This window comes from Parasteatoda tepidariorum, chromosome 2, assembly GCF_982258835.1.
Source record: "Parasteatoda tepidariorum strain Cologne lab strain chromosome 2, Ptep-v5.0, whole genome shotgun sequence".
Taxonomy (NCBI): Eukaryota; Metazoa; Arthropoda; class Arachnida; order Araneae; family Theridiidae; genus Parasteatoda; species Parasteatoda tepidariorum.
Window position 1 is genome coordinate 113563898 of NC_141756.1, and position 14498 is coordinate 113578395.

A 14498-nucleotide genomic window follows, 5' to 3' on the forward strand; every position below is an offset into this window, starting at 1 on the left:
GGAGATCACGGGCTTAAGGCTCTTTTAGAATTCTCCGTCGTCTTCTGAAATGATGTTTTATTCTGAATAATATGTTATTTTCATAACTGCTGTGAGTTTACAACAGTTGGCTGTTAGGTCACGTTTAGCCTATCTTTAGCCAGCTCTGTCTATGCTTAGTTTGAAAACGTCTCAAAACGTCAATAGGGTGAAAAACCACAGTTTTGTGAAAGTGAAATGTGTTTTGGGTCAATTTTTTTTAATATTTAAAAACTTACTACAATGCTGCATTTGGATTATTTTGCTAATACGCTTTCCTGTTATGGACATGTTGTTCATGTGCTTGCATTTTTATTTTTCTGAAGTATTTTAATTTCATGTTAATTTTATGTTACTATTAGTTATTGTCGAAAGTTTCATTAAAATCGACTTTGTTTTATCGTAATTTAACTGTTAGTCGCCGAGACTATACCTATTTGAAAGCAGTTTTTGACAATAATTATTCGAAAACAAAAAGATTCATAACATTTAATTAAGAACTGTTTTCAAATAACATTATCTGATAACTGAAAAGAATTTTAAAAGTGAAGAAGACAAATACACTATTTTGGAACTACAAATATTGTTTCGTAGGGTGCAAATATAAATTTCATTAGATTAGCATATCAATAGGTGTAAACACCTTATATAACTGTTGTTCCAATGATCACGTGTTGATGACAATTATGGTAATTACTTATTGAGAAGTTACGGAATCTGAAAAAACGTGAGAATAACAAAATAGCATTCAGTTCGGCCAGTTTTTCGAAAATAAAGTATTATTTTGCGTTTGAAATCTTCTCTTTTAATGCTCAGATATGTTGGCTCCTTTCGAATCGTTCAGTGACTTTATTTACGCTCTATTTATTTTTCAGGTATTGGCAACGGTCTTGTTGTAACTCTCAATCCAGTCCTTATTCACCAACACTTCAAGTATAGGAAAGCCGTAGCTACTGGTATAGCCTATGCCGGAGCATCTGTCGGATCCTTCGCCCTTCCTCCTCTCATCGAATATTTATTAGCTACCTATGGCCTTAAAGGATGTTTTCTGGTCCTAGGAGCTGTCATTTTAAATGGACTTGTGCCCGCTTTTATGGCCAGAGCGCCGCCACAGCCAACTACTCAGCCAATTTCTGCCAAAAAAAAGTTCCTCAATGTAAGACTGGATTTCTTAGAACCAAAAGTCATTAATGGAAAAGAGTCGAGGCCGATTCCGCAGGTAAATAATGCATATCAACATACAAAATTCCTTAATACGTACAATTCTTAAAATCTGTGTTTTTTAAGTTATAATAATAACGCAAACTTTACTGAAATTTACGCGTTTCTACCCAGATAGCAAAATAAGGTTTATTTTCACTCAGCAAAAACTTTTAATGTAAACCTAAAAAGGTTTGTTAAGCGGTTTACGTGTAAACCTTGTAATCTTAAAACGAGATCTGTGACCATCTGCTCTATTCTACGCACATTTACCTTAATCCAAAACCTTTGAAAACAAAATTCTATGTTAAAACCTTAAGTCGAGGTTGACTTAAGGTTTTCAAGCGTGAAAAAATCCTTTCATAAAGCTAGTCTCAAGAAAGAAATAATCTTATATCTATAATAAAACTTAAATCTAGGTACAAGGAGTGATCAAATGAAAAGGTACGAAACGACGTAAAAACGTAACAGTTAAATATTTTCATATTCCGCTATGGGAGAACGTAGCGAGACATCTCTGGATGCGATTGGAGTCTCTGACTGCGCATGCGCAGGAGAGAGCAGAGGCTCTTATCAAAAGCGGCGTCCAAATGATGCGGCAGTCCGTATGAGGACAGGATGGCGTTCGTGTTGCAAAATTCGACGATTGAGGAGCAGCGAGGTGTTATCCGATTTCTTCGAGCACAGAATAACCATTAACTCCGAGGTGTACTGTTAGACACTCTGACGCCTACGCAGGTCCATCAAGAACAAAAGACCGTCGCTGCTCACGGAGGGTGTGGTTCTGCTCCCTGATAACGCGAGTCCACACGTCTCCATAGTCACACACATGGAACTGGCCAAGTTCAAGTGGGAGATGTTGGACCATCCGTCCTACAGTCCGGACATGTCGCCCTGCGATTTCCACGTGTTTGGTCCACTGAAGAAACACCTGAAAGGGAAGCGCTTCAACTCGGACGACGTACTCAAGGACGCTGTGAAGGACCGTGTCTCGTCACGGCCACAGTAATTCTGGGAACAAGGAGTCCTGCGGCTTGTTCATCTGTGGGATCGTTGTGCTCAGGCCTATGGTGTATATTTTGAATGAAGTCTACATTTGTACCCACCGTGTCGTTTTGTACCTTTTCATTTGATCACCCCTTGTAATTATAAGATTTCTTTCCGCAACGTCTAGTATGCTCATCAGTTGAAATCTACCTTGCAGTGCAATTTTAATGGACAATGCAATTGGACACAATCGCTAGTGTGACGTCAGCTAAAACGTCATGATGGTCCTAAGTGACCCTTTTACCTCAGTCAATATACTTTTTAAAAAAAGCTTTAAAAAATAATTTTTTATCCTTTTAGGATGAAAGGTTTGAAACTGCAATATTTTTGCTTTATTGAAAAAAGGTTTTTAGTCGAAATAATTTTCGTGACGATAAAAAGAAAATTCAGACGCAAGGTTGCCGTAAGGTTTCATGCTTTCTGGGTACGTCATAAACTCCTACCATAATTTAGGCTTCATTATTCTATTTAAAATGGGCGCTCCATAACTTGAATTTCAATCAGCATTTGGTATAACTTCTGCGTTTAATGACATTAAACTATTCAGATTGAAGTTTGGTAACTACTACTCTCGAATATGGTTTTCTGGAGTTTAAAAAGAAGATTCTATCATTCAAATGTTACGTTCCAGTATTTTGAACACAAAGTTTGTCAAGAAATACAAACACTCGTGGGGACACGAATCTTGGTCGAATGAGCGACCCGACCAACCATAGGCCAAGATATGTCCCATATAAATTTCGCCTATATTTTTCAGTCAGGGTAGGACCTAACACGCATATATAATGAAAAATCTTGAACGGGAAAAGCAAGACAGTTCTATATTTAGAGAAACTTAAAATCTAATGAGATCCTATCTTCTCAGATCCAATATGCTTTGCTGAAGAAATAATACAGAAATGACTATTATTTTAATAAAGATTTCATCTAAAGTCTATTTTAAATATTCTGGGACCAAAATATTTTTTTGTTGTTGCTAGAAAGGAGTATGTATTGCATTCAAATGAATTTAATTATAAGGATCTAAATCAAACAAAATTTCAAGGAATCATACATTTTTGCAAAGCTAGAGACTCAAGTAAAAAAGATAAATAGTATTTAAACTTACAACGCATTTAGGCGTCTCTTAAAAATTTTAAGGGCTTAAGCGCTGATAAATTTAACATTCTCGATATGCCGTGCCTGGTCATATTATTAGAAGCTCTCTAACGTTCTATGTAAAATTATAATTATCAGTTCATACTATACAGCTGTGTTGTTCTTACTCGGATTAAACTGGTTTGCATCTGTGCTTCTGTAGCAATGTGCTAACATTGTAATGCAATACCTTAAAAATAAATACGAATTGGAAGTAAATAAAAAATAGTTTTTGTCTTAAGCTATATCTATTTCCGATAAAGATTCAATTATATTGTTTTGTTTTGGAAGGATACAGACGATGCACCCCTGACAGAGACTCTAGTAGTGAAAAACGACACAACCGGTGATATCTCCAGACACCAAATCCTTATCGTGCCCTCCAACGGTCCCAGCCCAGAAGTCCAGAATGGAGACTACAAACTCATCCCCCATTCCTGTTCAGTGACATCCAGCCCCATCTCCCTCCTCCAGAAAATTAAACAGCGCGAAGACGGAATCTTCGGTCAGTTTCGCCACACTGCCCAGATCCTCACCAACCCCATGTATCTGGCCATCTGCATCACTTTCGGCTGCAACGTCGTCAACTTCATCGCCTACCTGACGGTCATCGTCGATTTCGCCAGAGACAGGAACATCGAAGAGACGGACGCTGTTTTCCTGGTCTCTGCATTCTCTGTCGGCGATCTCTTCGGCGCTGTCTGTCTCGGCTGGCTCTCAGACTTCAAGTGGCTGAAGAGAAGCTACACTGTCATGATCAGCTACGCTGCTATGGGCGGACTCCTGCTCGCCCTGCCCAGCTGCGAGACTCACGCCCTCTTCTTGACCGTCTCCATCTTCATGGGGATTTTTAACGGATGTGTGATGTCCAACATCCCTGTGGTGATGCGCGAGTACCTTGGACTCGAGAGGCTAGCTGTCGCCATTGGATTGGGTCATTTCTTTGTGGGTGTTGGACAACTGCTCTTCCCAATGCTTATAGGTAAGCATTTTGCACAATTATCTATTACATACCAACACTTAATAAATACTTATGTCTACCATAGCCGGTCAAATGGCCGGACTTTGCATTTCTTGATTAAATGTATGAAATATGGATGTAAGGAAGGAAATAAACTAAAAAAACTTTATTATAATTAAACAAAACTGTATACAGTCAAACTCGTTTATAACGAGCTCGGATTTAACGAGAACTCGGATTTACCGAGAGAAACGAGAATTTTTGGTTGGATCAATGTTAAGTCTATGGAACAGAAGTCGCTTTTAACGAGCAAGACCCGGTTATAGCGAGCAATATTTGTCTGTCTTGCAATCTTTTTTCTAGTCTTTCTGTCTTATCTTTTTTTCAAAATGATAAAGAAATGCGAGGGAAGGGGGTTAGTTGTCATTAAATTAAGAAAAGTATTTAATTAAATTAATTAATGTAATTAAAGTAAGTAAGTATTAATTAAATTTTAAGTAAACTCAATCATTTGACCTCTCAAGCCCCCCCCCCCCTCTTCTGGTTGCACGCCTGTCTTAAGGACCCTTTTATTACGAGCACTCGGATTTAACGAGTACATGTTACGGTCCCTTTGTGCTCGTTATAAACGAGTTCGACTGTATTGCCAATTTTTAGGTATTACGAAAGCAAAGAATAAGAATTTTTAATTCATTGCTCAAGGCAATTTTTACACATACAGAGTGTTTCCATTGTACATTTTCCGCAAACACATTTCTTCTAATGATCATTATTTCTATAATTCTCATAATTATAAGAATATATAAGGATAATTATAATTCTTATAATTAATATTATTTCTTCTAAGAACTTGTGCTGTCTTGATGGTTTCGACATTTTTCTGGGGAAAAACTAACAGTTGGTTAGAAATGAAGTAAAGCTATCAAAATAAAATATAAGCTACTAATATGCCAAAACATTTAATTATTTTCATTTTTTTCTTACACAAAAATGCCTATCTAAAATGTTAGGTACTTTCTTGAAATTTGAATTCAAATGCCAATTGGAGGCATAGTCTCGCACAGACGAAATGCTTCATTTAAAATATTTTTTTCTTCACTGACGTCGATTTTTTCCCCACTTTTAAGGTACCTTGGTTATTCTGATTTTTTATCAAAGGAATCTTAATAAATAGCCACATTAATATCGCAAGTGCACTAATAGTTTTGAGTCAATTAGACAACATCTGAATAAGTCACCGAAGTTCAACTTTATTGACCCTATATTTTAATTGAGATTCTTTCCTTAACTGTGTAAAAGTGTGTGTGCATTTTTATTTATTGTCTAATCCTAATCGATATATTTAATAATTTTTTTTTTTTTTTAAGAAAACGAAAAGTTTTTACAAAGCAATCAAAAGAATACTCATTGAAAAAAAAACTTTGCTAACGTACTTGATGTTAATATAACTATTAAGAGAAAAAATAAGTGGCAGTTTCAGTTAATTGAAATAGAAACGCAGTTCGTTGACTCGTGAATAGACTCACGCTTTCAATGAGAGTTTTAATTATGAGTTGCCTATAGAGGAGAGTTCAACAGTGTTAGAGGATATTAGCGGGATGTTTCCGGTAAGGTGCGTTTCAGAAGATCTTGACCTGATTTCGCTCTCGCTCTCTCTCTCTTTGGGTCAATGGCGGCATTACTTTCGTCAAGGTGATGTTGTTGATTTAGAAAAATTGCGTGATTCGAGATCTCTCCTTCTCTGACAATTAGTAATCAGCAGGTTGCAACTCTAATTTTTCAAGGGGCGTAAACAATTTCTGTATGTCACACTTAAAATTGTTTCTTTTAACTGTAATTTCATGAAAAATAACGATTTAAAAGATAACGAAATTTAAGATTCTGTTTTTTTTTTCTCCCAAAAATTTGCCGGAAAACCGTTTTTATTGAAAGCCGGGTTGGAATTTTGTCTGAAAGGATCTATCAGGATACTGGAAAAACTGGAGAAAAAAAACCAGGAAGGAAACTAGTTGAAATAAAAAAATGTCCAACGTAATTGTTTAACAATTAAGTATTATACAAAATGGTTTACATTTAAACAAACTAAATTAAATATAAGTTTTCAACAGAATTCTAAAAATCTATATATTACGAGCCAGTTTGAGCAATCATCCTTAGAATTTGATTAATTAGTAAGCTATCTAAAAATAGAGAATTCAATATGTATTTTTAGTAGTGTATATGTTTAGTATCCAATTCGTTAATTGAGTAGCATTAATAAAATTCGATTGTATTATTATTGTAACAGTTCTTTGTGTAATTATAATATTAGATTTTATTATACTCATGCCTATTAAATATTTTCAACAGTTATTTTAATTTCTTAAGACATTTATTAAATTAATTTTTTCCCTATCGTTGCTTTTAAATTTTCACTTATTTAAAAACGATATAATATATAGCTTGAAAATGAATATTTTTATTTAAACCAGATTGCAGTTATAAACTGTTTAAATTATATTTAAACAGTTTCTAATTGCAATCTGAAACCAGATTGCAAATATATAAACTGTCGTTGTGTTTGATATTTCTTTTTGAAATTTTTTTTTTCTCTTTGTCTTCCAATTGGGTTGTAAGAAACTTATTTCCGGGTATTCTGGACAGTGTATTTTATTCGGAAGAAACCTTCCAGGACTGTGGAAGATATTGGACGAAATGAAAGAAGCTAAAAATGACGCAATTGTTTAGGAATAAGCATAATAGAGAACAGCCTAATCAAACGAGCCAAATTTAAAATAATAGTTTGAGAAAGTTTTTGCTATTATTTCTTTTAGAATTTAAAACTCCATCCAAGAGTTGGTTTGAGTATATATTAACTTACTATTTGTAATTGCGAATTTAATATGCGATTTGTTGTAGAGTTATTAATTGATGATATTTTTAACAATTCTTTGTAAAATTATGTTTTATAATACTCATTTACGTAAAATATTAAAGAATTACAGTTTACTAAATTTCTTTCCGACTGTTTGCTTTTTGGTTTTCACTTACATAAAAATAATAAATCAATGTCTTGAAATTAAACTAAGATTGCAATTATATCCTAAATGTTAGATCATGGGTTAGATATCCTTTGCCGTCGGGCTAACCATTGGATGGTTTTGTTGTTTTTCTCACCGTGTAACGCAAGTGTGGAGAAACGAAACCTGGACTTTAAACCTTGACGTCCAACGCCCGATAGAAACGTTTCAAAGAAAGATACTTAGAACTATCTTTGGTGCCATACCAGAGGGGGGATGTTGGCGAACACGGTACAACTTTGAACTTTATGGGCTCTATAAACATCCTCAAATTATGCAGATAATCCGAAGCAACCGACTAAGATGGCTCGGACATATATGGAGAGGCTCTGAAGATAGCCCTGTAAAAATTGCCACCTTCAAGAACCCTCAGGGGTCCCGCTCTAGAGGTAGACCACCTACTCGATGGCTCAACGACACCGAAAACGACCTCAAAGTCCTGAAACTTAAGAACTGGAGGGGAGTTGCCATGGACAGAGGGAGCTGGAGAAGGCGTGCTGTTGAGGCAGCCAAGGCCTTCAAAGGGCTGTTGCGCTCCTGAAGAAGAAGAAGAACGCAAGTGTGGATTAGTTTCATCATAAAGCGCCCCCCCCCCCAAGTCAAAATATTTGTTTGTTTTTTCTATTCATGGACCTACATAATATTGATGGTAACCCTCAATTCCATCATGAACCATTATATTTTTTGATTGTAACCAACAGAAGTCGCTAGCATCCCAATGTAGGCATTCGGACGGATTTGTGATGGTCCAAGATAAGAATGGCAACTTGTTTTGATGGTTTGTTCATGTTGAACCAGCAGAAATTTTCATCATAGTTTCTTAGAAATCAAATGGTGGAACGATCATGAACAAACCATCACCCCCAACGGATTTTGATTTGCCAACTTAAAAAGAAATTGCTTTGATGGTATATTCCTGCTGAACCAACAATAATTTCCATTAAACCATCATGGAAATGTATGGTTGAAACCATCATGGAATGTTGGTTCACGAGACTCAAACTTTTCTTGATGATTAACCATCATAGTTTTAAAGTAGTATTTTTGTTGGCATATCGAAAACCATGAACGCGTAATAGAAAATGTTGGATGATGGATAACCATCAAATGATGTTGGACTATCATGAATCGCTCTGAAACCAACATAAACCATCAGGAATTTTGACTTGGGTCTCCAATAAAACTAGTTTGTCCCAATGCCTTGTCCAGGAGTCGGAGTTGAAAATGAGAATGCTACGGAGTTACATTAAGTATCGTTGACTCAAAAACGTGTTGGCTGTTCATCGTCGATTACAAAATAAAATTATTTTTTATTTTTTTAAAAAATGCTGTTCCTTAAAAAATATTAGTAATTTCTGATAAAAATCATCATATTTTCAAATTTTCTTTAAAAAAATGAAAGAAAAAAATTAACAAAAAATTATACGTGAAAAAATATCAAATCTGAAATAAAAGCTGAATTTAGGAATATAAAATATTGGAAAGAATTTTTTTCGGGGAGTTTTACAGGTAAACAGTTACTAAACATTTTATAAAATGCATTAAGTGGGCCGTGGTGGCTCAGGGGATAGAGCGTTCGCCTACCAATGAGGTGAACCGGGTTCGAATCCTGGGAATGGCTGGTCGATACGAATTCCGCATCCGGCACGCACCGACCACAGTGCTGACGTTAAATATCCTCAGTGGTAGACGGATCATAGGTGAGAGTCCCCTTGCCCTCAGGCTAACCGTGGGAGGTTTTCGTGATCTTCCTCTCCATGCAATGCAAATGCGGGTTAATGAAATCAAAAAGTCCTCCACGAAGACAAATTTCTCCCAATACTAGATCCAAAAGTTTCCTTGTCTTCTGGATTGGGTTCACAACTACAAGGCTACGGAATTGAACATTAGTAGTCGTTAACCCAAAAATTAGATCATCTGCTCAGCAACGGTTATAAAATAAAATATATTAAGTTGTGTTTAATGCGAAGCTCTTATTCGAATTTCATCTTAAAATTAGACTTCCTACGGTGGAGAAGAACCAAAAATAAGGTGTGTTTTATTTTTCAGGTTATTTCAGAGATGACGTCGGATCGTATGATCACCTTTTCACCACTCTGGGTGTGATGTGCCTCATCTGTTCTCTTCTGTGGCTACTAGAACCAGTATTCAAAAGACTGAAATAAACATTGTGATAAGTATTTCACTTGTGACGGCAAGTGGTGATCATCCTTTATATGTGATAGTTTCTGTTAAATTAAGACAGTATATACGCTCCAATTCTTCCCCATTAAGTCCGTTTGGAGGAGTTGAAAACAAAACTGTGTCGTCCAATAAACTGTTCGCGATATTTTCAACACAGCGAAACTGATTAAAAGAAATGTTCTTTTTAGAAACATAGAATCCCAGGCCAAATTATTTGACGCTCTCAAAGATTCTATGTAAAATTTTAATTATCGTTTGATACTAGACAGCTTTATTGTTTCTACGCGGTTTGTACTTGTTTACGTTCGTGTATCAATTGTTTAAATGAGGCGATATATACTATAAATACCACCATTCGATAAATTAGTCGATATAGTATATAAATATAAAATATTTATTATATCAGGCATTATGTTAGTGTATTTTAATAATTAGACCAAATTATTAAACGCATTGTAGTGTTTTAATAATGACATAATTTGCACGAGTTCATAGGCAATACTTTTATGTTTAAACATACATGTAATGGGTTTTTATTCCGGAGATTTTTTTATATACTTCCTACGTGTATTTATTTTTAAAGTATTGCATTACAATGGTAACCAATTGATGCACAAACATAAGCAAGTGCAAACCTGTTTCAGCCGTGTAAAAACAATAAAGCTGTCACCTGATAATTAAGATTTAACATAGAATCTTATAGTGCGTCTAATAAGTTGGCCAGGGACTGTCATTCGGCTAGTCATGGTAAAATGCCGAATACATCTCAATTTTAAACTTTTGGTCGCTTACGTTGATTTTTCTATAATACACAAATAATAATACATAATCAGATTGTTTTGGTATTCATCAGTGGAAAAAAAAGAAATGATGAACCCATAGAATCTTTCCGAAATGACCGACATTAGTTTTGCCAGTACTTTTAGAATTTACACTAGATGGCCATGGTGAACAAATGTGACTTTAGTCCACGTCCTCGAAAGATAAAAACGTTCCATACGTTTGATAATTCCACCTCTTTCAATATGCCAAAAAAAGCTTTTCAATCTAAACTCTCTACAACTGCCTTTTATTCCACTTTCGAATCATTAAACTTTTTGTAAATAGAATAGGCGTTTAGAGGTTACGCCATCTCCCCACTCTTCTGTATGTTGCCATGGTTTCTCCCTATTGGAGTACGTTTTCAGAATTCACTGGCGCAGGGAAAAAACAATATAGGGGACCGCAACGCCATCTGGGGAGAAGACCGGTTCCATGTCTTTGGCCCTTCCCATTCCTCCTCTTTTCAGTTGTATAGGAATGTAATACGATATTTTTCCTTTTTTTAATATTTTTCGTTTTTAAATGTTAAATATATATTTTTTTAATTTCCTTGACGCTTTCTTTTAGAACTATCTTTAATGTAGTTTTCAGTTCCATATAGTTTCTTAATTTAAAAGATTTTTAATCTACTTGGAAATCAAGACAGAAACTAACGTACTTCCTTCTTCTATGACTCTCCACACGCTAATGGTGAAAGCAGACGATGTGTTGCCATGGGTAGAGAGTTCTGATCTAAGCCACCTGCAGTCTATTTCGATTGCCAATACACCCAAACCGTGGTAATGATAAGGAGAAAGTGAAGAGAGCGGTGAAATCCGAACCCGAAAGTAACCCGATTTTTCCTTGAAGTATTCTCAACTCAGTTTGGAGAAGCCAAACAGAGTAAATTAAAAATAGAGCGTGTTTAAGTTTTAATCCTGTGACCACTTATGCTTATTCATCCACTTATACATACCACTTATGCATCCAAATGTCCACTATTCTTATTCTAGTTGCACAGCTGCTCCAAAACGAAAGGTCTGCTATGCCATCTCCTCCCCCAAAATGCTCCCAGCTACTCCAAAAGCTTTAATATTCATCCAGCAAAAAGCGCAACTTTGGTCCAATTTGTTCCCAAAAATCAATTTTGTTGCTTCAAAACTGAAAACAATTTTTCGTTTTTCACTTAAATATCGATAAACATGTTTATTTAGGTGATTATTTTTTTTATCCTCATTTGAATCGAGCGAGTTTAAAAGTTCATATTACTGAAGTCGAAATGACGCCCAATGCTTGGATTCAGAAGTTCCCTTGTCGTCTGGATTGGGTCCAAAATAACAAGGCTACCGAGTGGAACGTCAGTATAGTCGTGAACCCAACATTGGGTCGGCAGTTCAACGACGGTTATAAAATAAAATGAAATATGTTAGAGGGAATCTCTAAAAATAGATCTTATTCTGCACTCCAATTCAATGTTGTGGTATAAAAAGATAACAGTTTATATGAATGGTTTTAATTTACGGAGAAAAAAGTATTTTAAAAAAGATCATAATTTAGTTTCTAAATGTTAGGAAATATGTTATGCATATTTCAGCATGACATGTGCCAGACATATTATATCATTCTCGATAATGGGTAGAAGAAAAACGATGAGTCGTAGTAGTTAACGAAAGTTGAAAATAAAGAGAATATATCTTGTAAGGCGTTATAACACTGTTCTTCTCCAGTGAAGGAAACTATAATCATTGTTAAAGTTAATGAACAGAAGAATTTATGATACTAATGAAGACAATGCTCATGGGATTAACCTAATCAGCAACATTGTTTTATGAGTTCGGTAGTTGATGTGTGACCCTTCAAAATCCGACTTCAAAGATCTTACTGCAAAAATTATGATTCTTTAGTGAATTAGAAATCATTAGCTCTATCTTTTTTTATGAATTCCTTCGTTCAAGTGACAGTTATAACGCTGTATGGGTAACTGGTTTCGGAGAATCATTTATTCAATTTAAAAAAGAAAAAGACATTCTAAAGTATTTTTAGATTCATAACGAAAGTTCCTGTCATAAATATTCATTTATTGAAATAATCCTTCTTCTTAAACTAAATTGTAACTTAACGAATTTTCTCCATTAGAGTCGCGCTGTTGAATCGGTTTTGAAACAGTTTCTTCCAAAAATTCGAATGTGGAATTTAAAAATTTGAATAAGAATTAATTCTAAATGCAAATTATTTGTCAAAAAATCTACGGCTGAAAAATTTAAAAAAAAACACTGAGAAATTGTGGGCCCTAGCCCCATGCCTATCGGTCCTAGGTGATAATCAGGCCCTGGGGACCACGCTATAAGATAATTGCCTTATCCTAAATAAACAACATTAATATTCTTTTATTCGGTGTCTACAATATAATTAAAGTAAGGAAGAAAAACATTATCTTAAATAATTTTAGGTCTCCTCCCTGGTCATTTGCATTCCGATAAAAAATTTTGTTCGCACTACAACGCTGTGTATACACGCTTCACATTCACCGTAATCGGAAGGTCACAGCACAATAGGGCCCATTCTAGCATACATATAGTTTGTCTAAGCTAAGAACTCCTCCCGCCACAAAGTCTGAGGCTGTCTGGTGCTATGGAAACAAGAATGGTGCATTTTAGGGAGGGTAGGTTTACTCTAGGACTAACACAATGGACCGACGAAAGAGATTCCTTTTCTCTCACCGACCCGAGTCGAAACCACTCCAAAATAGTGAACCAGCACCCCTACTTGAAATAGTCATACCTCGTTACCATAGTCACAGCCACAGGTCTAGACGAATGTCTGGGGCAGTTCTTATTTTAGACAAACTATACGTTATTTGATATTGGAAGAAAGGCAGTTATACATTTCTGCGAAAATTTTTCCTTCTCGTTCAACAACGCCTCAGACATGCTCCTCTGGAGATATGCATTCATTTCTTTTTACTTTTGAATCATCTTGCTCAAATAATGAAACACCTAGTTCTTTTAGGAAAATCTAGTACTTAGAAATGTTTCATTTTAAGTACTTTAAACGCGGATTATTGTACTCGAAAAAAGGCTTCTTTTAAACCAAAGGTCAATTATTTTCACTGCCTCCTCTTCTCTTCCATCGGAATTTTATAAACGAAGATCTGATATATCTCTGTTATTGTATTTCAATTCTTTTTTTTAAGTGATGTAAATATTTTTACTTTATTTGTTGTTTATATGTACATAAACTTATGTGTCTTGGCATCTAACTTGTCATAAAATATGTTTCATTGTGTGTATGTAACACAATAAAGAGACAATGAAAGAAAAGAGAGATTAACAAAAAGAAAATTAAAATATATATATATTTTATGCTTTGTGTGCAATGTTATCTGTACATATATATATATAAATATATATATTGTGACCTTTCGTAAATAAAATCATTTTTTTAATTTTCGAAGAAAAATTCGATTATTTGTGGACTTCCTAAATACACATTTAGCACAAACATTATTCAATATAGTTAACGTTCCTGTATCAATCGGTTAAATTGGACGATATATCATATAAATTTGACGATAGGATAAATAAGACGATATATCATATACATTTGACGATAGGATAAATAAGACGATATATCATATAAATTTGACGATAGGATAAATAAGACGATATATCATATAAATTTGACGATAGGATAAATAAGACGATATATCATATAAATTTGACGATAGGATAAATAAGACGATATATCATATAAATTTGACGATAGGATAAATAAGACGATATATCATATAAATTTGACGATAGGATAAATAAGACGATATATCATATAAATTTGACGATAGGATAAATAAGACGATATATCATATAAATTTGACGATAGGATAAATAAGACGATATATCATATAAATTTGACGATAGGATAAATAAGACGATATATCATATAAATTTGACGATAGGATAAATAAGACGATATATCATATAAATTTGACGATAGGATAAATAAGACGATATATCATATAAATTTGACGATAGGATAAATAAGACGATATATCATATAAATTTGACGATAGGATAAATAAGACGATATATCAT

The 14498-nt window shown here is 34.6% G+C and overlaps 1 protein-coding gene across 1 annotated transcript in view; it reads left to right on the forward strand.

Annotated features, from left to right (window-relative positions):
• LOC107444125 (monocarboxylate transporter 9) overlaps positions 1–13866 on the forward strand; it is a 55031-nt gene extending 41165 nt beyond the window's left edge. Inside the window, exons 3-5 of the mRNA XM_043051941.3 lie at positions 894–1237; positions 3694–4384; positions 9472–13866. Of these exons, the coding sequence (XP_042907875.1) occupies positions 894–1237; positions 3694–4384; positions 9472–9587 (1151 nt within the window). The 3' untranslated portion in view covers positions 9588–13866. The remainder of the gene's footprint in view (positions 1–893; positions 1238–3693; positions 4385–9471) is intronic.
• Positions 13867–14498: the final 632 nt, after the last annotated feature.